Source organism: Saccopteryx bilineata, chromosome 5, assembly GCF_036850765.1.
Source record: "Saccopteryx bilineata isolate mSacBil1 chromosome 5, mSacBil1_pri_phased_curated, whole genome shotgun sequence".
In the NCBI taxonomy this organism is placed as follows: domain Eukaryota; kingdom Metazoa; phylum Chordata; class Mammalia; order Chiroptera; family Emballonuridae; genus Saccopteryx; species Saccopteryx bilineata.
In genome coordinates this window covers 220,502,052-220,528,812 of record NC_089494.1, presented here as the reverse complement: position 1 = coordinate 220,528,812, position 26,761 = coordinate 220,502,052, and the positions used below count along the sequence as shown (strand labels likewise).

At 33.1% G+C, this 26,761-nt stretch overlaps 1 protein-coding gene across 5 annotated transcripts in view; it reads left to right on the top strand.

The window, feature by feature from the left end:
• ADGRL3 (adhesion G protein-coupled receptor L3) overlaps positions 1 to 26,761 on the top strand; it is an 870,179-nt gene that overhangs the window by 516,458 nt on the left and 326,960 nt on the right. For all 5 annotated transcript variants that reach the window (XM_066233208.1, XM_066233205.1, XM_066233207.1 and 2 more), the window contains exon 6: positions 771 to 880. In XM_066233208.1, coding sequence (XP_066089305.1) covers positions 771 to 880 — 110 coding nt within the window. The remainder of the gene's footprint in view (positions 1 to 770; positions 881 to 26,761) is intronic.

The window sequence follows — 26,761 nt, the reverse complement described above, 5'->3', positions numbered from 1 at the left end:
TTTTCTGAGGAACCTCCATACTATTTGACATAGTGGCTATGCCAGTTTAAATCCCTACCAGCACTGAATGAGGGTTTATTTGTCTCCTCTTCACTAGCTGTTAAGGGAAGGAAAATCAAAATTATCTATAGATACCACATCACACCTGTTAAAATGATTATTATCAACAAGACAAGTGTTAAGTGTTAGAAAAGTTGTGAAGTATTAATTCTTAAAAATGGTTTTACTCATGGGTTTATTATGTAAATTTGTATATTAATTTTATATATATTTAAATATTAACTTATTATTTTTTAGGTTTGGCAAAAAGCTTTTTACAACTATATTTTTATTGCCTTTAAATTAATTTTCATAATAATCAATGAATTTACTTTATATCTTTCTAATAAAACTATGGTTATATTTTCTTAATTTTATTTTATAATGAAATCTTTCTTACTAAGTAGTTCTCCTTACCTGCCTGTACATTGGCAATATCCTATGTACCAGGGAGCTTTGCTTAGCCACTAATTAATTCCAACTCAAAATCCTGCTGTGTTCAATCAAATATTAAATGAATTGATACAAGTAAACTGAATGTATTGATTTTCATGTCTATATTATTTTAAAGTATACGACAGAATTCCCTTAATAAGTCTAAAATCTTAAATTGATAAAAACCTCATTTAAATATGTGTAACAGGAACCAAAATAAATCTAGTATTGATGTTAATAATGACTTAACTTTGCGTAAGCGTATTATCTCTTCTTTTCTTATCTTTGGATTTCAGGTGCAATAACAGGACCCAGTGTGCAGTTGTGGCAGGTCCTGATGTCTTTCCAGACCCGTGTCCGGGAACCTACAAATACCTGGAAGTGCAGTATGAATGTGTCCCTTACAGTATGTATATTCTTATAATTTCCCTGTACAAATAAACACTAAGTTTTGTTTTGCATGCAGTGACAATTCTCTATAAAAACATAGAAATGATTACATAAATTATATGGGGAAAAAACGGTAATTTTAGGGTTTTTTTTTTTTAGTTTTGAATGTGTGTTGTCCTTATTTCAGAAATAAAAATATATTTCTCAAGAGGGAGCAGAAAATAAAATACAAGGATTACATGAATTAAAGCACTCTTTTTACATGTATCTTTTAACAGCCACAAGAAGTAGGTCTTTGCTGCAACCTTTATTTCAGATCTAGAATATACCAACAACTTATTTTTTTTTTCCTCAGGAATAATGAAGAATCAAACAGTCAAAAATGAAACATTTTCTGACTTCTTTACCCAAGGGAAATGTCACCATCTCAAATAAAAATATTTTTAAGCTATCTAGTCCATTATTCATGAGGTTCCTTAGTAAAGCTCACTCAGGAAATCCTGTATTCTCCTATTAAATATTCAGCTTACCCCAGAGGTATAAAACACCTGAGATCATAAAATAAAACCAAAGTTCCAACTTCTCTGACATCTGAGAAGAAGCAGCAAAGTATCTGGGGATTAGCAAAATGATTATGCCAGGAGATGGCTATGGGCTTCCCTCGTTTCTGCTTATTGAAAAAGCAGCACGTTCCTCACGAGCTATAAGTGAGTAATGAGACCAGCAAGAAATGAACTGAGATTTAAAAATAACAATGAAAGCAATCAAGAGAAAAACTTATTTTTGCTTTATTTCTGGTGCACTTGATTACGGAAGTTTATAAAGCCAATATTCTTTGTTATAAAAAAAAAACATAAGTGTGTAGGTTTGATTGAAATCTTAACTGAGGTTAAGTTTCTTATATTTGTTATCTCAGGGACCTTTCTATGAAAATGTGAGCTCGTACTGACCGTTTATTGTTAATTTGTAATAGTTTTAAAAAAACAATATTTGAAGTCCATTTTGGAACTGTGACAGTTATATTTGGATTTCATGATGAGATCTTTGTGGAAAATATAGAATAGCTATTTCTTAAGGCATTTTTATAAAAATATACACTAATATATAGGTAAACCTCATTTTTAATGACAGTCTTAGGAACCTTACAGTCATATTTTGAAATAAGCTGAAGTAGGAAAGTCAAATTATAGGTCTTTTTTCACAATATTTAAAAGTTAAAGAATTTTACAGCTGTCTCTTCAATTTTCTGTATTTCTTCAGAATTTTTTTGTGGATAAGTACTCTATTCAGTCTTCTGCCAAACTCATTCTGAAGAATCTACTTATTTAAGTAGAATTAAGAACTTGATCATGTTAGCATAAAAGGATAATGATTTACTTCTTTCTCTTTTATGTATTTCCAGAGATGGACAATTTGATACCTCAGTGTCTTATATTTGCAGGTTTCTGGTAATCCTGAATATTTACTGATTGTTTTAGGATTGTGTTTCTATTATATTAAAACATGTATCTGATTTTTTTTTATTAAATAAGGAAATTAACTTAGGTATAACCCCCTTGGCCATTTATAAACCAGTTTAATTTATATGGAGTAGCGTGATTGCTTTGTCTAAATTATCTTTAGTATGTTTTAATTTAAAGTATAATTGGTCATTTCTACAGTAAATTCAACTTGTTTTAAAAAAGCAAATAAAGTATAAACATTCAAATTAACTGTAGGGACTCATTTAAAAGGTAGGTTGGTTCAGTAGAAAGATGACCAGAGATCAGGAAATCTGTTTTTAGAATATGATCTGGTTACTTAACAGACAGCCTGAGTCTTTTAGTTCAAGTAAGCTATGAAAAATTTCTGGATCTCACCATATAGACCTTCCCTGAACTGTAATCAATTATTATTTTGATCAAGCTAAGCTCCTTTTCTTGTCTCTAACATGAAACAAATACATTTTTCCAATGTTGAAATGATCCACTGACTAATAATAGCTATTATTTATTGACACTATATGTCATTTACAACACGAGTTAACCATTTACATACATTATTTTATTTCATTCTCACAATATCCTCACTGTTAGAGGGATCATCATTTTCATGGAGAGGAAACTGAGGCCTCGTTGGATAAGTAAATGTCTCTTGGAAAGTGTAGAATAGCTAGAAAATGACAGAGCTAAGATTTGAATTGTCATCAGTACCTGTTCTTAAGGACCCAGCAATAGTTCTCCTCATCGATTTTTTTCTTTCTATTTACATGAGTTATTTTCATTAGGAAACAATAGCACATGGTGAAAGCAAGTGCTTCCAGAGCCAGGCCCTTTTTCTTTGTTCTTTCGCTATATGCTTTTAAGAGGTTTGTATGTCTATCTTCCAGCAGTTAAATCACTGCAAACTTTTTTCCCCCAAACACCTGATAAAGCTTTATGGCAGATACTAGTTTGTTCCATAAAAATGCTACCCACTGTTAAGAATGACACTTAGCAAAGTAGTGAATTAAGACATTTCAGTTACCTCTATCATAAAATAAAATCCTTGTACTTATTATGTTTGTTAAAATATCCCTATTGCATTATTAGACTATATTAATTTTTGAAAAAAAATTCTAATTGAACTGAATAAACAAAGAATAATTTATATTTCTTATGTAATTCAGTAATATCCAATTTCATTTTTTAATTTAAGACAACAAACTTCAGTGTATATAGTGATGTAGTTAGAATGTATAAATGTTTTCTTAATAGTGGCATATGGATAATATAATTTTTTTTTTGGTCTTTCTTTCTACAACCCCTTAGCCTGTGTTTCCATGGTAATATTGATTTTGAAGGTGATATTTTTCCATAGAAAAATACAGAAAAAAATGGAAATAAAGAAAACACTAAATTATGTAGGAAAACATCAGCATTAATGATATTTAAGCATATTGAGGTAACAAAGAAAAATTAAACAAATGGTTTGTATTACACAGGAAAAATAAAAGTACTGATGATAAATAAGCTTGCATATTTTTTAAACAGATTTTTAAAAGTCAGTGAATAGGTACATAATTTAACAATGACAGCTTTAGAGGAATCTTAGACTGAATCAAACAAATATATGACTTTTTTTTAATTGAAGCCATTTTTTTTCAGTTGCAGTCAACATACAGTTTTATATTAATTTCGGATGTACACTCTAGTTGTGAGACATTATTTAATTTACTAAGTAATCAGTATGACATTTTAGAAAAGATATTGATAGGAAATAAAATAACAAAATAGTGATTATAAACAATTTAGTGAGGCCACCTCTTTGAGTGTCTTGTACTTAATTTTTCTGAATCATCTAGTTGACCTTTCTTGTCTTAATTTTTTCCTCCTGTCCTTATTTTCTTATTTCGGTTCACAGATATCCTATTTGTGACCAAATTTAGGACAGATGAATCAATACTTTTCTCTGTTCCTGTCACACCTTAGTTCCAGAGTGACTTATTATAGCCTTTACATTTTCTTTGAGATTTGATATTTCTCCTTAGCAGTATTTTTCCCCAGGAGATGGCCCCCTTATTCCAGAGGTAAAACCTTAGTGTTTACCAATGCCACATTTTTGCTCTCCTATCCTCCTTCCTCGTCCTCCCGCTGCCATCCCTTCTGGTGTGATTTGGGTTTGAAATTCTGGCATCTTTAAGTAGAGCTTCCTCATTTAGTCAGTATGCAGGGATGACTTGCTTTAGGGACAAAGCAATAAAACAAATAACCACCTACACAGAGTATTTCTGAGCAAAGGATCTTTTTATCCTTCTGACAATTTGTCTTTCTTCCAAGGCATACAATTTCACGCACATTAAACTCAAAAAGTGCTTGTCTTCTCTCATACTCTAGCTTTTTCTTCAGTCTTTTGTTTCTTCCTTTCAGAAATACAAAGCACATATTACTTATTCTAACAACCTTCTGTCATGGTGGGTTTTCTTCAGGAAAGGAGGGGGGAGCATGCAATTTTGAGAGCCCCAAGAAATGAGCATTAGATTTAAAATATCTTATTATGTTAAAGCATTTATAGACTTTCTCTCCAATTACATTAGCCATCTGAAGAGTTATGTAGGTGGCTGGCTGTCTTTATGGAAAGATATGTAAAATAAGTATTATTAGAAAATTAATATTTACAAATACTTATATAGTCTTTTAAATTAGTTTTTTAACTATAAGAAAAATGCATTACACTTTTAGCATTTAAACAGACAAGAGTCTTTAACTATTTAATTATAAATAACTACATTTTGGCAACTAATGTTCAATGAATGCATATTTCAATATACGCACACTTTGGTTCCTACTCTATAAATAAGTAATCACATATTTAAAAACTCATTGTGCTGAAATGAGCCCATATGTTTAATTTTTAAAATATCATAGAAATGTCAAGAAATAATCTGATTTACAATATGCCTCAATACCTATTTCAGTTTCTGATGTATTGAAAAAAATTAAACACATATATATATTGAATGATTAAAAGAAAAAATGAAATTTAGTTAAAATAGCTCCAGAAATATTAAATTCATTACTAAAATAATAAATATAAGAATTCTTGTCTACAAACAATACCTTATCAAAGGGAAGAACTATGGTAAAACTATAGATTATATGAGTATTAGTTTTTCAAATTGCTTGGTGATTGAGATTATATCCCTCAATGCTACTAGCACTCAATTTGTTTTTCAAAGTCTTCCAATGCCTCCATTAAACATAGCAAGTATTGGCCCTTAAATATTACTCCTTTTATATAAGGAGTGCCAGTTATCTAAATTCTTCTTTCTAAAATGCTATAACAAAAGCAACAATATTTCTTTCTCTTTTTCTCCTTTTCTCTCATACCACTTTCTTTCTCTGTCAAATACATAGTTTCTCTCTACTTCACAGTCTCTTGCACCAGATTGTCCATAAAGCTTTTGCAAAAGGATCAATGATTACTTAGTATTTAAACTTTGTATTCCCAAAATATATATTCATAAAAATTGCTGTCATCATTTAAAAATCCAGGAAGGATAGGTAGACTATATTGTCTTGGAGATTTCTCCTTCTAAACTCCCTAATACCTTTGTCTAGCTGTTTCATATGTTCGTGGAAAGTATTCCCAACGACGTTATATTATTTACTTTCAATATCTCTCATTTTTATCTTCCTTCTATCGCTCAACATCTATTATAGATCAAGAACTATGCTAAATATTAGGGTAGAAAGCTAGGATAAATGGGGATCAAAATCTCAGTTACAATGTTACTAGTTCAGCAAAGCAATGGAGCAGTTCATAGTAGCAGTTTACAGAGAGGGCATGCCCATCCCGCAGTGAATGTGTATATGGGGTAGAGGGTCGTATCTTCAGGCAGTGCTTTCTAACGATGACCCTGGAGCTGAATCTTAAAGAATATATAGACTTTAGTGAGTAGGGCAATCAGTTTTAGCAGACAAGACAAAGTAGGATCAGAAACTGGTAAATGTAAAATCAAAACAGTTTGGTGTCTGTATAAAATACAAAGCACAGGGTAGCAATCATGGACCTCCTGTATGCTGATTCCTCTGGGACCTGATAGGCATTGCAGTGTGGAGTACAGAGGCAGTGAACTTTCTGAATGTGAGTTACTGATATATTAATAAGACATGTTTGGAAATCTTTAAAAACCAATTTTGACTAGTTTAAGTTACAAGAAGAAACATTTTTGAGGAGGATACAGAGTAGTAGTTCCAGAATCCATGGAAAGAAAGATGCAAAACAGGTCCAAAAAAATGAGATCCCGTGCTTGAGAACAAGAAATGTCAGACAGTCTCTTAAGGACCCTGTTTTCCAATGAATCAGTTCCAAAAATCATATATCTAATCTAATTCCTGTAATAATCTGGGTTGGACCATCACGACTGCATGCAATCTAGGATCGAAGGGTTGTTTCTATGGAAGGAGAATGGGCTGGCAAAGAACCTACGTGTGACACCTGAGTGGATTTTAGAGCAAGAACTGCAGGTTCGTGGCTGTGGGCCAGATTCAGTGTGCAGAGGAATTCCTTTGGCCTCTCTGACAACTAAAATGTCAGATTTCACATGAAGTCAACACTCAGCATGCTTTTTTTTTAGGCAGTAGTAGACTAGAGATGAGTAGGCACTGCCTCTTTTAAATTGGCTTGGTCATTTTCTTTTTGCTTTATTTTCTAGCACTGACTGTGTTTATCCTGGGTGCACTATAACCATTTAAAATGACTCTTGGCTTCTGAAGATACTTCAGTTTACAAGTCTTATTCTAAAGTTTAGATCTAACCAATGCTAATAGATGTAAAAGCACTCTAAATTATATTATATATATAAAATTTATATATATAAAATTATATATATATAATTTCAAAAGATAGCAATAACTTTTTGTACCAACAATAATTCTTCCAGTAGAAATTTATCAGTGCCTACTCTGTGTGGGTCATTCACTATGTTAAGTATTTGAGGAAAATAGATTTTGGCTCTATGGAACTGGCGGTTTTTGTGGCTGAGGTAAATAATAAACACATGAACCAATAAATATATTTATCAATGACAGAATGCAAGAAGAAAATAAACATGATTGTATGGCATCAAGAGTTATGAAAAGGTCAGCTTATGTAAGGTGATGAAAGACCATTCATAAGAGGATATTTGAGATGTAAAGAGTGAGAATATGAAAGTCAGGCAAACAGCCTGAGGGAAAAAATATCAAAACATAGAGATTGTCAGCTACAAAGACCCTGAGTTTGAAGAGAGGTTGGCCTGTTTTAATATCTGAGGGAAAATCCGCATGACTGCAGCCCAGTTACAGTGGGGGAAATTTACTTGGAAAGATATGAACTAACAATTAATGCTATTGATACTATTGATAAAAAAACAGCAATTTCTTTTAAGTTTCTAAGATTTATTAAGAATCACACTATACTCGGGGAATGAAATTGAATACACTGACATTCCGTTTTAAATACACACTGTAGAAAATATTGCGTAATACTACAGTAGCATAAAGGGAAGCATATATCAACTAAACCAAATATCAAATGACATCAAACCTAAATAAGATTTATATATTTATAATAAATTAATAATTTGTAAATGTATGCTTAGATGCTAAATGTAAGGAAACAAGATGAATTGGATTGCAATAGTTAAGAAAACATTAGGTTTAGAAAGAAAATGTTATTTATAGGTATAAATAAAGTTTGAGGTATCAGCTTATGCATACTCATTTGCTTTATTTGAAATAATAAGATTTTGAAGTTATGCACTTAAACATAGTTCAAGAAATTTTTATAAGGTACTCAAATTGAATAACATAAGCAGGTGGAATTTAAAAAGATAAGAAATATAATGTTTTATATTTAAAATATATTGCATATGGAAAGAGAAGTTGTGAAAACATGTGAAGGTTAGGATTTTTTTTTTCCCCCAAATGTTTTTGTTAAAAGACTTCATAGCAAACATTCATGATGTACTAGTTCTAAAGAGTTACTTAACCAGACAAAATTTTACTAAATAGATATAAAATCAAAATACTATGAAAGGAAAAAATAATCAATTTTCATAGAAAGTACTTTATTTAAATATTTAACATAGTAATACCTCATGAAAATGAATAATTTGTAAAGGGAAACATTTATATAAATTTTAACATTTTTGTTTTATTTTTGAGGAATTTTTCCAATGGTAAGACATGACAATTTCTGTGAATGTTATAAAAAGTTTTAATTGTTCCAAGTTTTTTTTTCCCCCAAACCTTCCTATACAGTCCAAAGTCTTTTACACTATTAAATACTTATATGCCAAACACAATAATGATTCCCCTAGAGAAATTTATATCCTAATTCCTAGAACCTATGAATATGTTACTTTAAATGGCAAAGTGAATCTGCCAATTGGATTAAATTAAGGGTTTTGAACTGGGGAGATTATTCAGGATATCCAGATAGACCCAATCTAATCACACATATCCTTGTAACAAGGAGGCAAGAGGGTTAATGTTGGAGAGAAGAGATAGGGCAACAGAAGCTGAGGTTGGAGTCATGGGTTTTGACAGTGGAAGAAGGAGCCACTGGCTTTGGAATACAGGTGGTCTCTACGAAGCTGAGAAGAGCAAGAGAATGCATTTTCCCCTAGAGCCTCCAGAATGAGCGCAACTCTGCCAACTCTTTCAAATTTATTTTGGATTTTTGACAATTTGTATTGTTTGAAACCACTAAGTTTGTGCTGTTTTGTTTTATATTTGTCGTAATTACAAAATAGAGCAATGCAGAATAGAATAGTACATGATATGGAGAAAAAAGAAGTAGCTGTTTCTAAGTATGTCTCTGTGACAGTGATATAGTTCAGATTATTACTTAGGCCCTCTGTCGGGTGCGACCACATTTTCCCTTTCTTTGCCTTTGAGAATGGGTAACATAGCAGTTAAGAGTGACAATATTAAGCCTGACCTGTGGTGGCGCAGTGGATAAAGCATTGACCTGTAAATGCTGAGGTCGTCGGTTTGAAACCCTGCGCTTGCCTGGTCAAGGCACATATGGGAGTTGAAGCTTCCAGCTCCTCCCCCCCTCCTCTCTCTCTGTCTCTCCTCTCTCTCTCTCTCTCTCTCTTTCTGTCTCTCCTTCTCCTCTCTAAAATGAATAAATGAAATTTAAAAAAATTAAAAAAAGATTGACAATATTAGAATATGAGTTCTGACTTTGCCAGTTCCTAGCTGTATTATATATAGTAAAGTTGTTTTATTGCTCTGTAAATGTCCCTGCATTTTAAAAAAATAGAGAAGATAATTAATTCACAGTTTCCATGAAAATTAATATTAAATAAACATAAAAAGTTTTGTACAATGACATTCATATTAGCAACACTCAGTATATTCTATCCATTGAAATATGTCTCTTGAATTTTACCCATTTTTGAAGTATTTTGACAATCAGTGCTATTGCACACTGGGGCCTGGAATTATATACAGTGTGTCCATAAAGTCCTGGTGCACTTTTGACTGATCACAGGAAAGCAACAAAAGATGATAGAAATGTGAAATCACTAAATAAAAGAAAATACTCCCAGTTTTTGTAGGATAATGTGGCAGCATGTGCGCATGTGCAGGTGAGGACATAACACCATGTATGCAGCGGAGCAGCCCACGGCCATGCCAGTGGAGATGTGGACGGTACAGAGGCAAGTTCAGTGTGTTCTGTGGCTTGCTAAATTCGAATCCGTGACCAAAGTGCAACGTGAATATCTGCGTGTTTATAAAAAAGTGCCACCACATAGGAATAATATTACTCGGTGGGATAAGCAGTTGAAGGAAACCGGCAGTTTGGTGGAGAAAACCTGTTCTGGTAGGCCATCAGTCAGTGACGAGTCTGTAGAGGCTATATGTGATAGCCACCTAAGAAGCCCTAAAAAATCTGTGTGTGAGCCCACATCGAACTGCACTGAATAGGTATGAAACTGGGAGAGTTTTCCTTTTATTTGGTGCAGATTTCACATTTCTATCGTCTTTTGTTGCTTTCCTGTGACTGGTTAAAAGTGCACCATGACTTTATGGACACACTGTAGTGCTATTAATTTATCTCAAGATTTGAGGAGCCCTATGCATAATAAAGTTATAGCATTCTCTAGTGTCCTTGACTATGATATATTTTTACAGATAAGACTTTTTTCTTAATTCTTTATATTTTAAAAAAATTTCAGATCACTTCTGGATTTTGTGTTTTTTTCAGAGCTAGTTACAAAGACATTAGTGCTTAAACCAGACATATCTTAAAGGGTTGCACTACTTAACACTGAGTTACACTAAGACATATCAGGCAAATTATCTAAAGCCACACTCCACTCACTGTGTTTCTATGGGCTCTGTTATCCCTAATATTTCCTGATCTGCATCCTTTTTTGGACTTGACATACTAGTACTGGCAATTGCATGAATCACATCCAAATTTGCCATGGAGTTTGGGCGTTGTATATTTTACTTTCCTGTTGATGTTAACTTTTAGTACTAGTTTATTCACCTCTAACCCATTTCTTTCCTCATAGATAGCAACAGAAAAGGTGCCAATCTCCTCAAATGTTTCCAGGTAGACCCTGACCATGTCCTTTTTTTTTTCATTGAACCTGTACTTCATGAGTATTCACAAAGTGTCTTTAGGCATCAACAGAGGAAGAAACCTATCTTTTAGGGTTTCTTTTTTGTTTGCTTTTTTTTTTTTTTAGGTAAAGAATCTGAGACTCAACAATAAATGAAATAGTTAATGATTATGCATATAGTTAAAACCATTGACTCTTTCTTAATGGCTGGTTGAATTGTATTTTCATCATGCTACTCTGTTTCTTTAAATTTTAAAGTAATTTTTCTGTTGTCTGGATATAAAAAGGGTGATTAAGACATACTCATAGACCCTCGTCTATTGGCTCATTTGTAGAGCATCAGCCCAGCTTGTGAATGCCCTGAGGTCAATTCCTGGTAAGGACACACAGGAGAAACAACCATCTGCTTCTCCTCTCTTTCTGTCTCTTTCCCTCCCACAGCCATGACTCAGTTGGTTCAAGCACACTGGCCTCAGGAGCGGAGGATGGAAGAGCCTCCACTTTAGAAGCTAAAAATAGCTTGGTTGTGAGCCTGGCTCCAGATGGACAGAGCATCAGCCCCAGATGGGGAGCTGTTGGGTGGATCCCGGTGGGGGTGCATACAGGAGTCTGTCTCTCTATCTCTCCTCCTCTCACTTGGAAAAGAAGAAGATGAAAAAAAAAAAGACTTACTATCAAAAATATAAACGATACTAGTATATTCTTTTAAATTGAAATTTGGCATTCATTCCCTGTTTCTCATTTTAATTCATATTCTTCCAGAAAAAAATACAGAATCCAAATATGATCTTAATGTGACTGCTTGATTATTTGGTCTTTGTTTACCTTCAATATGTCCTATAATTAATGCAATTAATGAAGGAATATTGAGATATCAAAAATAATAACTATCTCAATATTTTGAAAGAGCAATCTTTTTGCATGTATAGCTAGATTTTAAGCTTCATGGCCTTTCTCATTAATGAGTTCTCAATTTGCCAATCTTGAATTTGCTAGTAAGTGAACCTTTTTAGAGAAGGTGGAATATGCAGTTTTCTTTTATGTTCACTGCATACTAACCATTTGTTGTTGGAAGCCTTGCTACATACATTCATATTTCTGTAGCAAATCTCTGCTGATATCAATTTTTAGAGTATATTGAAATAAGTACAGGACCCAGTAACACTGATTTTTCAGATTTCAAAACTGTTTGCAGTTTAAAAAAATAAAACTTATGGGATTATGGAAAGAAGAATGAATCTCTTCTAAAAGGCCGAAGATACCGTTTGCTGTATTATGATTTTTCTTTCTCTCTCTCCTTTATTCCTCTTACTTCTTAGAGAACTCATCTATGTTAAGTTAATCAAGATAACAGGAAAGCCTCTGAAGAATGATTTTATTCAAATTTGTTGGAAACAGAATGCATTTATTTTTACAAGAAGGTGCTCAGATTTTTTTTTCTCCTGAATTCATTATGATTGCTGAGGCACTAAGAGAACTTGTAGCCAGTTACTTATGTATAGCAGAGTTTAACAGAAAGTATTTTTTATAATAGTATTGTGGTTTTATCCTTATCTGTTACTCACCAAGAGCTATTTATCCAGACTCACCAAGCTTAACTTCAAGAATAATGCCAGCCCAGTAAAAGAATGTTATTGGCGTTATTATTGAGGCAAAGCTTTAAGAATTTCTTATTTCACCTTATTATATATTTGTTAATGCTGATATTCAATGGGTTCAATACAACCTTTCGTCTCATAAATTATGAATCACTGCTCTGCAACAGATGGCATCTGTTATTCTTTATAACAATGAGTGATAAGTGTAAATCAAGAAACAATGCTATTCTGGGTCTTTAGGATTTAGCAATCCCTGTCATTTCTCAATGTTAATTTACACTTATGATTAGGACTGATTTTATACTAACTTCAAGAGGTTATGGCTCTGGCTGGGTAGCTCAGTTGGTTAGAGCATTGTCAAACGTACCAATGCTGCAGATTGCATCCCCAGTCAGAGCACATACTAGAATCAACCAATGATGGCATGAAGAAGTGGAACAACAAATCAGTGTTGCTCTCTCACTGTGTGTCTCTCTCCCTTACTCTTTCTGTAAAATTTGAAAAAATTAAAAAAAATATTTAAAGAGTTTATGATGAGTTATATTACTTGATTTTTACTAGCTGGTTCTCCTTGGTGGTATCAGATGATATTTTCTAAAATATTGAAATACATGATTTATCCTCAGGCAGTAACTTGAACACAGTAGGAGCTGTTCTTTAAACTTCTTATTATCATTGATTCTAAAAGTGTTGACGATCCAGAGCTGAGAGGGTCCAACCTATCAGAGCCTTTTTTTTGGGGGGGGGGGGCTATGTAGTGGGAAGCCAGGACCTTTTTCCCTCCTTCATACATAATAATATTAAGAGACTCATTGTTTACTAGAAATAGCCAAGTGAATAATCCTTTTTAAATATGATTAATTTATTTCTTCAATGAATGTACTTCAAAAATTTTTGACTATTCAAATAAGCAACACACTACAGAAATAAAATAGGTTCTAGCACAGTTAGTGCTTGATAAAAGATTGCTATTATTATTTCATTGTTTTCTGTATATTATGACTCAGACTATTTAGCTTATTGGTGAAAACACTAAATCATAAAATTCTGAATACCAAGCTATAAATAATACTCTACACTTCATATTTAAGCTCTTGAAATACCCTGGATGTGGTTTTTTTTTTTAGTTAAAATTCTGACATTGATCAGTATTGTTTTAGTAGATTATAGACTTTTTATAGAAACTCAGATCTAATTTTATATTAGTGATGGTTGCTAGGTAATGATTTGATGCAAATTAACCATTAAACATTTGGAAGCTCATTCTCTGATTGGAGAGGCAACTAGAGTGACTTTGAAGCTTATGTCCCAGGAAATAACTGATTGAAAAAGAATATCTTAGGATGTTTAATAAAAATAGATTATAAATCTTCTACTTGATTTTATTCCTCTTTATCGAAATCAAGAAAGAGAAATTGCTAGAGAAAAATGTGAGCTTTTTTTCAAACAGTAATGTTCTCTGAACAAGTACTAAGTGCTAAACATTGTGCGAAGTGCTTTGTAAACAATACCATTTCGTTCTCTCAGCAAAATAAGGGACACAAAGATACAAATTAAGTCCTTAGTTTTTTTCAAGTTCCCAGGCTTAGTTAGATGAGTGGCGAGAGGGAGAAAGGGGATAGAAATACAGTCCCTTTTACGTGTTTGAATTTTCTCATTCTTATTCTGCTAATGAAAGCAGGGGAAAATATCTTATTGTCTGAGAATTGACAAGGCTAACCACCTATCACTTGCAAAATCTTCTACTGCCCTCTTGCCTGGTGCTTAAAAGGCAGAGTCCATGTGTGCTGAATTTAGCTTGACTTCAAAATAAATTTTATTAGGATATCAGGATCACTGTTAGGAACCTAGTGTTTGAACAAGGAAGGAGAAAAACTACAGTCGATGAGTGGAGTGATCATTATCACTTATTCTCTAACTCTTGCCCAGAACTGAATTTTCTTATTATCAAATTACCACAGACATGATGGCCTCAGATGACACAAGTTACAAGTATAGAGGTTTAAAGCCAAAAATTAGGACGTTGGCAGGGCTGCCTTCTTTTTGGAGGCTTCAAGGAAGAATCTGTGTCCTTGTCTTTTCCATCTTCCAAAAACCCACCTGCATTCTATGGCTTGTGGCCCATCCTTCCATCTTCAGATGAGATGACATTACTCCAACTTCTATTTCTGTCCTCACATTGCCTGTCTGACATTGTCTTACTTGTCTTCCTTTCTTAAAGATCTTTGGATTAGATTAGTCCCATCTGGATGATTCAAGATCATCAAAAATCTTTCATTTAATGGCATCTATAAAAATTGCTTTTGTTATGAGAGGTAAAGCATTCACTATGTTCTGGAGATTAGGGCATGAATAGTCGAGGGATACTTAATCAGCCTGCCTCAGGCTTAGTTAAGTAAAATTTGTATTTTAACAAGCACAATTTAGGCCTGACATGTGGTGGAACAGTGAATAAAACATTGATCTATAGTGCTGAGGTTGCTGATTTGAGGCCCTGGGTATTCCTGGTCAAGGCACATACAACAAGCAATCAATGAACAACTAAAGTAAAACAACAACGAGTTGAAACTTTTTGTCCTCCCCTCCCCTCTCTCTATAAAATCAATAAATAAAATCTTTTAAAAATATACAATTTATTCCCTGGCCAGGTGGATCAGTGGTAGAGCATCAGACTGCTGTGTGGATGTCCTGGGTTTGATTCCCAGTCACCCAGTCAGAGTACACAGGAGAAGTAACCATCTGCTTCTCTGCCCTTTCCCCACCTTCTCTCTCTCTCTCTCTCTCTCTCTCTCTCTCTCTCTCTCTCTCTCTCTCTTTCTTTCTTCTCCACTTACAGCCATGGCTAAATTGGTTTGAATGCATCAGCCCAGGTGCTGAGGATAGCTCTCTGGAGACTCCACCTCAGGTGCTAAAAATAGCTCGGTTGCAAGCATGGCCCCAGATGGGGGGTTTGCTGGATGGATCCCAGTAGGGGTTCATGTGGGCATCTGTCTTTCTATCTCTACTTCTCTCACTTGAAAAAGAAAAAAAAAAGAAGTACAATTCTGTACAGAATATAGGTAAAGCTCTGTTGTTTAACGAAGAAGTATACTTGATCATCAACTATCAATGATTGCAGAATGCTTATATAAATCTCTAAGAGAAAATGGACAGACAGTCCATGGCTGATTTCAGACGGATGAATTTAGTTAAAACCAAGCCATTTGACATATTCTTGTATAAAAAAACAACAATACTTTTTTTCTGGTTCACATGAGTGAATGATTTATAATCAAATAAAAATACTACAGAAATATGTATGAAGATGAAGGTAAAGTTTACCTGACTTTACCACTGGAGGTAAATTCAACTAACTACTTGGTCAAGACCATTCATTTAGACGTTACTTTGTGTATACATACACAAAGTGTGATTTTATAATGATAGGCTTTATACACACATGCATGCTGTTGCACACACAAACCACAGACACACACACTGTAGTGGATATTCTTCAGTTCTCTCTGACTCATGTTTTTCAGAGACCTTGGCATGAACATAGATTTGTGTGTGCGTGTATTTACGAAATCAAAGTTGGTCATATTATACACACGTCTTGCTTTCTCATTTTGATATCTTGTGAATTTCAGATATTAACTCGTATAACTTTATTTATTTATTTCAAGGGCTTTGTAATTCCTAATGAGTTGATATACACACAGGTGGTATATTGACTCATTCTCCTATTAATAGGAATTATTTTTTAATTTTGCTCTGTATGTGACAAGGTGAATGATGTTTACACCTTTCCTGGTAAGATTATCTGGTTGATCTACTAAGAATCATTTGCTTCATCTTTTCAAACAGCACTGGGACACTTGCCACTTGACACTGGGGGACCTGTTTGCTTACTAGAATTAGTGGTTCAAGCTGCAGAGTAAAACTGAATGGAGTTGAACCTATACCTTTAATTCTTCGCCAGAAGGACTGACAATTCTTAGCCATTGCCAACTTTTGAGGAAAATGTGTTTTAGTATCTGCACAGTCACTTGATTTGGAGAGTTTTTATTTAATATACATTGGAAGTATCATAACATTTTTCACAGGTAATATAGCTCATTTAATCAAGGAAACTTTGGACTACTCACAAAAAGAGGCACTGTTACACATATTGATTTCTGTAGTGGCAGCAAGGCTGAAATTTTGTTTTTTTATCTTAATTCTATCCTTTAAGCATTTAGTGTCTCCTTTTTTACAGTCTGCCTTTTGGCTCCACAAATTTATTGATAATATTTAACCAAAAATCATCTGAAACTTTCTGCTGATCAAATTTATTTTCACAAAACTCATTCTTCAGTATTTCTGTGTAGATGTGACCATTTACCCTCTCATTCTTTACTAAGCACATCCTCTGCATTTTGTGAAAAATGTTACTTTTTACATATATATCTCTCTAATTGCACCTGTTTTATTATTTCTTTTTTTCACATTTTTATTTATTGATTTTAGAGAGAGAAAGAGGGAGAGAGATAAACATCTATTCTACTTATTTATGCATTCTTTGGGTCTAACCCACAACCTAGGTATATCAGAACCATGCTAATCAACTGAGTACCAGGCCAGAGCTCTTTTTTATTTCATTTTGGCAATCTTTTCTTACTCTCTTCGCTGCACTTCTTTTAGTGCTTCCTTCTCTTTCTCAAACTCCGTATAAAGAACTATACAATTACAAGTACTGATTGTTGAGGGTTTTTTTTAACCTTCTAACTGAACATTAGTCATTCAGTTGTTGCCTCTCTCTCTCATATCTATACTGTCAACACTTATTTAAAATTTGAAGAACCCCTTCGCAACTGAATCAGACGTTACAAAAAAGTAGTTAAATTTCTTATACTTTGAAGAGTTCAATGATCCTAATCTTTCAACAGAAGTAGTAGATAGTTTCAATGTATTCTGACTAGTTAAATACTTGACTAGTTATATGGAAAAATGTGAGTTCTTTTTTTTTTAATTTTTACTATTTTTTAATTTATGGTGTTTACATGGATTCAAGAGTCCCACTAAAATGTGAGTTCTTACCTTACAAATTATAATGCTCCAATTATTTTAATCCTTAGCATCCCTTTCTATCTCCAAACTATTGTATGATTTTATCTTTTTTAATGCTTTCCTGTTTAAAAGTAATTTAGAGCTCAGGAAAAAATGTCAAAATCCACAAATGAAAAGTGCTTAAAAAATTCAGGATTTTAAAAATATTTTTCATTCTTAATATTGTAAGACTTAATGATCTTCACTTTTGTGAAAAGAAAAGCAGTAATTAGAATAATGACAGAAAAGGTATCCTTTTGTTTATGCTATTCTGTTATCATAATTTTAACTCACTATTACCCACTGTTTGTTTGGTTTCCCATATTAAGCAACCTTTAAACTATCATGTTCACTTTTCTACAGCTTCAAAGGAAATAAATAAATTTATCTCTAACCAAAATTTATTCTATTTTTTTTATGTGTGTTTTAGACAAACAAGATAAAACATGCCAGAATTCTAACTGGCATGCCTAAAGTTTATAATGTTAGATCCTTAACATCAGTTTTATTAAATCACTAAGAAGTTTCAAAGTGATAAAGATTATGTTAAGTCTGAGATTAAGCTGTCACATCAGAGTAATTTGATTTTAAGTCTGGCTCCACCACCTCCATTAGTAATCATATCCTTGACAGAGACAGAGTTCATCCAGCATGAGTTCTCGATGTGAATGAGGTATTGATGTTTTCATGTTACGCTGGTCAGTCAATAAGGTTAAAAGGATAAAGTTTATTTAGTTTTTAACATTGCCTTCTTGAAGTCAAATGTCTATTTAATTAGATTTTCCAATATTTGGCAAGGAAGGGCCAGTAGTGTCAGCTTCCTTCAGGTTGATATTAAATAGCATCTTGTGAAATTTGGTAAAGATTACAGTAGTATGTAACAGATATAATGCAAATCTACTTAGGAGAATATTAGGAAGTCCAAATTATTGTCAAGATGGCTAATAATTTCTAATAGTCTCCTAATGCTAAAAATTTTAATCATGTCTGTAGGTCTTGTGTATGATACATTTATTTTTTAACCTGCTTATGATAAGCTATAGTATTCTTCTTCAAAAATTGAACAAAAAGAGTATAACTTATATAATTCTCATAATTACTTCTTAACCAAGCAGGTGTTAATTACTTCAAAACAATGTATCTTTTCTTATATATTTATTTGTAATCTAGACATCTATTATATAATCATCTCATTTTCCTGCCTTTATATTGTTTTCTTTCTAGTGTAGCAAAAAGTCATTAAATATATCATACATAAGTATTAACTATGTGTATGACAAAGAGTATTAGAAAGAAAGTCTCTAACAAAACATATGCATTAGGTGGTAAAAATTTTAGGGTAGAAATTTTAAAAATATTTATATTTTTTTCAATTAATTGATATACAATATTATATTAGTTTCAAGTGTACAACCCAGTAATTAGACATTTATATAACTTATTAAATGATCACCCTGATAAATCTAGTACTCATCTGATATCATAAATAGTTATTATAATATTATTGACTGTATTCTCTATGCTGTATTTTATATCCCACGACTATTTAATAACTAATTTGTACTTCTTAATCCCTTCACCATTTTTCTCATTCTCCAAACCCCTTCCCATCTGACAATTGTCAAAATGTTCTCTTTGTCTCTGAGTCTGTTTCTTTTGTTTTTTAGATTCCACATATAAGTGAAATTATTTATTTGTCTCTCTCTCTGTCTGATATATTCCTCTCAGCATAATGCACTCTAGGTTCATCCATGTTGTTGCAAATGGCAAGATTTCACTCTTTTTATGGTTGAGTCATATTTCATTGTATATATGCATAAGGTAGAATTTCTTGACTGAATTTATCATTTTAGCATCTATATATGACTGCAATCTGAAAAGTCAGTAGGGATATCCCGTTCCAGAAAGTAGTATGATTTCTAAGACATAGCTGCCTAGGAGTTGATTGCTACTTGCAGTTGATAACTCATTTTAATTTTCCTCCCTTAAGAAATGTTAGATTAAATGTCATTTTAATGATCTATTTTATTTCTTATTTTTAGCATTATTATTATGAATCTAGATGATATTTTAGTAAATTAATTATTCAGTATACTTGAAGTCCAGATAGCTTATATTTTAATTATAATTGCAACAGATGCTATATTTTATAATCCCAACCACTGCATGTTTTCACATGTACATTCTCAGATATTTATTAAGTGCCTTCCATATGAACAGTAGGTGATATATTCCTCAAGTTATATTTGATCAGGAATCATGTATTCTTTGTCTTTGTATATATTCTATTAAGTCTTACATTGTCCAGAATATAGTAGATACTTAGTTGTATTGATTAAATGATTACTTGAAAACTAAATACCTTGTTTTTAAAAACATTATTACTAAACAGGTGAGATAATAGAAATGCACAAATAACTATTAAACTGCTAGATGTGTAAAATAAATAAAGATATATCATGTACCAAAGTATGTAGCTATAGAGGGAAATATTCAAAATGAGTCTAAATGAAGGTTTTAAAGTACAAACAATGGTGGTGATATGGATTAAAAAACTGACCTCAATAATGTTTTTAAATCAAACATATTTGATACTATTTGAAAACTGATAAAAATAGGTAGAACATCTAAAAGTTCAATGCAACATCAAGCTGCCTATCATAAGTATAAGCGGTAGAGTTTTTTTGTAATAAAGAACTGGATTTCTGTCCATTTCTGAATTCTACAAGAGTTAACCTCATAATAGTTTTCATGAGCTGGGCTAGTAATTTCTAAAGAAACACTGTCACCTGGATTTCTGTCCATTTCTGAGTCTCCAGGAGCTGGTCTTCGGTTAAGCTTAGGGAACTTTGCTGTGTCGTGAACTCTGTGTCTTTAAACTTAAGCCAGTACCTTCTTTGACAACCCACAAAGTAGGTACTATTAGGAATTAGAAGAAGCCACAGATGAGAATGTTACTCATCTTAGTTTTCTCTGTTGGTTTCCTTTGTCATTAGTATCAAAATTTACCTGGCTATATTAACTTATGTAGTATTAATGCTTGTAAACTTTATGATTCATTCAAAACACATTTATTAATCTCCAGTACTTTATGCTAGGCATTGCTGAAAAGCTGAGGTTAAAAAAAAAAAAATGAAAGGTTTCTTGTGAGAATCTAAGTTCTTATGATAGTCATTCAAGTTCTTATGGCATTCTCAAATACTGATTTTTAAATTTTCACTAATTATATAGTAAATAAATTATCACAGAACTTTTAGTACTATGTGAGTTTTGAAATGTATGATTTTAGAGAACCATTTTGGTATGTAATTCTCTCCTAAGTCACTGTGTATCATAGTCTTTGATTCCAGCTCCTGCTTATAAACTGAAATAATTGCATATTATATAGGCTTCCAGAAAATCCACTTTAAAATTTTATCTTATGTAAATGGCAGATTGTACTTATGCAATGGGTAGCATTATTTAATCCAGTTAAAATTATGATACTTTCTTTTAACGCTGGAGCTTTGGCTTAAATTAGTTTATCTGAGGCTTCAGCATCTTACTTAAACAATTAGCATGACTCCTCTCTCAGTACTCCCATCTATACATTTCTATTCAGAATATAATCCTGTCAAAAATTGTAATAATACTTTATATTTAGTAACATCTTTCATATAAAGAAATCTTGAGCACTTTCAAATATGACCTCCTCAGTCTTTGTAATAACTCTGAATATAGCTGCACACTGAAAAGGATTCCTTCAGTGTTACAAACAAAAAGATCAGGTGAAGGAAAAAGGCTGAGTTCTTCAAAAGTGATTTTGAGATGGCACTATGGTATAATGTAATGAGCATTTACCTCCTCCCAGAACCAAACTGGAATTACAGTTAAATTATAGAACAATCATCCTGAATAACCAATTGCAGAAAAGCCGAAGAGAAGTTTTTTTTTTTTTTTTAATAAATTTTTATTAATGGTAATGGGATGACATTAATAAATCAGGGTACATATATTCAAAGAAAACATGTCTAGGTTATTTTGTCATCAAATTATGTTGCAAACCCCTCGCCCAAAGTCAGATTGTCCTCCGTCACCCTCTATCTAGTTCTCTGTGCCCCTCCCCCTCCCCCTAACTCTCTCCCTCCCTCCCTCCCATGTCCTCCCTCCCCCCCCCCCACCCTTGGTAACCACCACACTCTTGTCCATGTCTCTCGGTCTCATTTTTATGTTCCACCAATGTATGGAATCATGTAGTCCTTGTTTTTTTCTGATTTACTTATTTCACTCCTTATAATGTTATCAAGATCCCACCATTTTGCTGTAAATGATCCGATGTCATCATTTCTTATGTCTGAGTAGTATTCCATAGTGTATATGTGCCACATCTTCTTTATCCAGTCTTCTATTGAAGGGCTTTTTGGTTGTTTCCATGTCTTGGCCACTGTGAACAGTGCTGCAATGAACATGGGGCTACATGTGTCTTCACATATCAATGTTTCTGAGGTTTTGGGGTATATACCCAGTAGAGGGATTGCTGGGTGATAAGGTAGTTCTATTTGCAGTTTTTTGAGGAACCACCATACTTTCCTCCATAATGGTTGTACTACTTTACAGTCCCACCAACAGTGAATGAGGGTTCCTTTTTCTCCACAGCCTCTCCAACATTTGCTATTACCCGTCTTGTTGATAATAGCTAATCTAACAGGAGTGAGGTGGTATCTCATTGTAGTTTTGATTTGCATTTCTCTAATAACTAATGAAGCTAAGCATCTTTTCATATATCTGTTGGCCATTTGTATCTCTTCCTGGGAGAAGTGTCTGTTCATGTCCTCTTCCCATTTTTTTATTGGATTGTTTGTTTGTTTGTTGTTGAGTTTTATGAGTTCTTTGTAAATTTTGGATATTAGGCCCTTATCTGAGCTGTCGTTTGAAAATATCAGTTCCCATATAGTTGGCTGTCTGTTTATTTTGATATCAGTTTCTCTTGCTGAGCAAAAACTTTTAATTCTGATGTAGTCCCATTCATTTATCTTTGCCTTCACTTCTCTTGCCATTGGAGTCAAGTTCATAAAATGTTCTTTAAAACCCAGGTCCATGATTTTAGTACCTATGTCTTCTTCTATGTACTTTATTGTTTCAGGTCTTATATTTAGGTCTTTGATCCATTTTGAATTAATTTTAGTACACGGGGACAGGCTGTAGTCGAGTTTCATTCTTTTGCATGTGGCTTTCCAGTTTTCCCAACACCATTTGTTGAAGAGGCTTTCTTTTCTCCATTTTCCGTTGTTGGCCCCTTTATCAAAGATTATTTGACCATATATATGTGGTTTTATTTCTGGGCTTTCTATTCTGTTCCATTGGTCTGAGTGTCTATTTTTTTGCCAATACCATGCTGTTTTGATTATCGTGGCCCTATAATATAGTTTAAAGTCAGGTATTGTAATGCCCCCAGCTTCATTCTTTTTCCTTAGGATTCTTTTGGCTATTCGGGGTTTTTTATAGTTCCATATAAATCTGATGATTTTTTGTTCCATTTCTTTAAAAAATCTCATAGGGATTTTGATGGGAATTGTATTAAATTTGTATATTGCTTTGGGTAATATGGCCATTTTGATTATATTTATTCTTCCTATCCAAGAACAAGGAATATTTTTCCATCTCATTGTATCTTTTTCGATTTCCCTTAACAATGCTTTGTAATTTTCATTATATAGGTCCTTTACGTTCTTTGTTATGTTTATTCCTAGGTATTTTATTTTTTTTGTTGCAATTGTGAAGGGGATTATTTTTTTGAGTTCGTTTTCTAATATTTCATTGTTGGCATATAGAAAGGCTATGGACTTTTGTATGTTAATTTTGTATCCTGCGACCTTACTGTATTGGTTTATTGTTTCTAATAATCTTTTTGTGGAGTCCTTCGGGTTTTCGATGTATAGGATCATATCATCAGCAAAAAGTGATAGCTTTACTTCTTCTTTTCCGATATGGATGCCTTTTATTTCTTTGTCTTGTCTGATTGCTCTGGCCAGAACTTCTAGCACCACGTTGAATAAGAGTGGAGAGAGTGGACAACCCTGTCTTGTTCCTGATTTAAGGTAGAAAGTCCTCAGTTTTATGCCGTTTAATAGGATGTTGGCTGATGGTTTATCATATATGGCCTTTATCATGTTGAGATATTTTCCTTCTATACCCATTTTGTTGAGAGTCTTAAACATAAAATTGTGTTGTATTTTATCAAAAGCCTTTTCTGCATCTATTGATAAGATCATGTGGTTTTTGTTCTTTGTTTTATTGATATGGTGTATTACGTTAACCGTTTTGCGTATGTTGAACCATCCTTGAGATTCTGGGATGAATCCCACTTGATCATGATGTATTATTTTTTTAATGTGTTGTTGTATTCGGTTTGCCAGTATTTTGTTTAGTATTTTAGCATCTGTATTCATTAGAGATATTGGTCTGTAGTTTTCTTTCTTTGTGCCATCCTTGCCAGGTTTTGGTATGAGGGTTATGTTGGCCTCATAAAATGTGTTTGGAAGTATTGCTTCTTCTTCAATTTTTTGGAAGACTTTCAGTAGAATAGGAACCAAGTCTTCTTTGAATGTTTGATAGAATTCACTAGTATAACCGTCTGGGCCTGGACTTTTATTTTTGGGGAGATTTTTAATAGTTTTTTCTATTTCCTCCCTGCTGATTGGTCTGTTTAGGCTTTCTGCTTCTTCATGACTTAGTCTAGGAAGGTTGTATTGTTCTAGGAATTTATCCATTTCTTCTAGATTGTTGTATTTGGTGGCATATAATTTTTCATAGTATTCTACAATAATTCTTTGTATATCTATGATGTCTGTGGTGATCTCTCCTCTTTCATTTTGGATTTTATTTATTTGAGTCCTGTGTCTTTTTTCCTTGGTGAGTCTTGCCAAGGGTTTGTCAATTTTGTTGATCTTTTCAAAGAACCAGCTCCTTGTTTTATTGATTTTTTCTATAGTTTTTCTGTTCTCTATTTCATTTATTTCTGCTCTGATTTTTATTATCTCCTTTCTTCGGCTGGTTTTGGGTTGTCTTTGTTCTTCTTTTTCTAGTTCCTTAAGGTGTGAAGTTAAGTGGTTTACTTCGGCTCTCTCTTGTTTGTTCATGTAGGCCTGAAGTGATATGAACTTTCCTCTTATTACTGCTTTTGCTGCATCCCAGAGATTCTGATATGTCGTATTTTCATTTTCATTTGTCTGTATATATCTTTTGATTTCTGCGCTTATTTCTTCTTTGACCCATTCATTTTTTAGAAGTATGTTGTTTAGTTTCCACATTTTTGTGGGTTTTTCCCCCTCTTTTTTGCAGTTGAATTCTAGTTTCAAGGCTTTATGATCAGAAAATATGCTTGGTACAATTTCAATTTTTCTAAATTTGCTGATATTGTCTTTGTGGCCCAACATATGGTCAATTCTTGAGAATGATCCATGTACACTAGAGAAAAATGTATACTCTGTTGCTTTGGGATGAAGTGTCCTGCAGATGTCTATCATATCCAGGTGTTCTAGTATTTCGTTTAAGGCCACTATATCTTTATTGATTCTCTGTTTGGATGACCAATCTAGAGCCGTCAGCGGTGTATTGAGGTCTCCAAGTATGATTGTATTTTTGTTAGTTTTTGTTTTAAGGTCAATAAGTAGCTGTCTTATATATTTTGGTGCTCCTTGGTTTGGTGCATATATATTAAGGATTGTTATGTCTTCTTGATTCAACTTCCCCTTAATCATTATGAAATGACCATTTTTGTCTCTGAGTACTTTTTCTGTCTTGTAGTCAGCATTATTAGATATGAGTATTGCTACGCCTGCTTTTTTTTGGGTGTTATTTGCTTGGAGTATTGTTTTCCAGCCTTTCACTTTGAATTTGTTTTTATCCTTGTTGCTTAAATGTGTTTCTTGTAGGCAGCATATAGTTGGATTTTCTTTTTTAATCCATTCTGCTACTCTGTGTCTTTTTATTGGTAAGTTTAATCCATTTACATTTAGTGTAATTATTGACACTTGTGGGTTCCCTACTGCCATTTTATAAATTGCTTTCTGTTAGTTTTGTATCTAGTCTGATTCTTCTCTTTTGTTTTTCTATCATTTGTTTTTGTTTGTTTGTGTTCCATACTTCTTTCCTCTGTTGCTACCTTTTTTAAGTCAAGTGTTTTTGTGGTGGTTTTTTTAAGGGTGGTTACCATTAAGTAATGAAAAGGGTACCTACCATATTCATTGTAGTACCCTATCTTATAAGTATTTCTGCACTTCATCATCCTTTGCTGCTGTTAATCTCCATCCTCTCCCCTCTTTTTTTCCTTTGTTGTCACAGTTTAAGTTTGGTTTTATTGTGTTCTTGGTGGAGCTGTTACTTGTGGTGTTGTTTTCTTTTGTTCTTTGAATCTGGTTGGAAAACCCCCTTTAGTATTTCCTGGAGTGGGGGCTTTCTGTTGATAAATTCTCTCATCTTTTCTGTATTTGTGAATGTTTTTATATCTCCTTCATACTTGAAGGATAGCTTTGATGGGTATAGTATTTTTGGCTGAAAGTTCCTCTCTTTCAGGGCTTTAAATATTGGGGTCCACTCTCTTCTAGCTTGTAGAGTTTCTGCTGAGAAATCTGATGATAATCTAATAGGCCTTCCTTTATATGTTGTACTCTTCTTTTCCCTGGTTGCCTTGAGAATTTTTTCTTTGTCATTGGTTTGTGTCATCTTTATTATGATGTGCCTTGGAGTGGGTTTGTTGGGGTTAAGAAAACTTGGTGTTCTGTTTGCTTCTTGAATTTGAGGCTCTAGTTCCTTCCACAGGCTTGGGAAGTTCTCGTCTATTATTTGTTTGAGTATATTCTCCATTCCATTTTCTTTCTCTTCTCCCTCTGATATACCTATTATTCTTATGTTATTCTTTTTGATGGAGTCAGACAATTCCTGTAGGGCTTTCTCGTTTTTTATTATTTTTGAGTCTCTTTCTTCTTCTCTCTGTTGTGCCTCAAGTTGTTTGTCTTCTATTTCACTAATCCTATCTTCAAACTGGGCTGTTCTGTTAGCTAAGCTTGTTACCTCGTTTTTCAGCTCGTGAATTAAAGTTTTTCATTTCTGTTTGATTTGTTTTTATAGTTTCAATTTCCTTGGTAATATATTCTTTGTGTTCATTGAG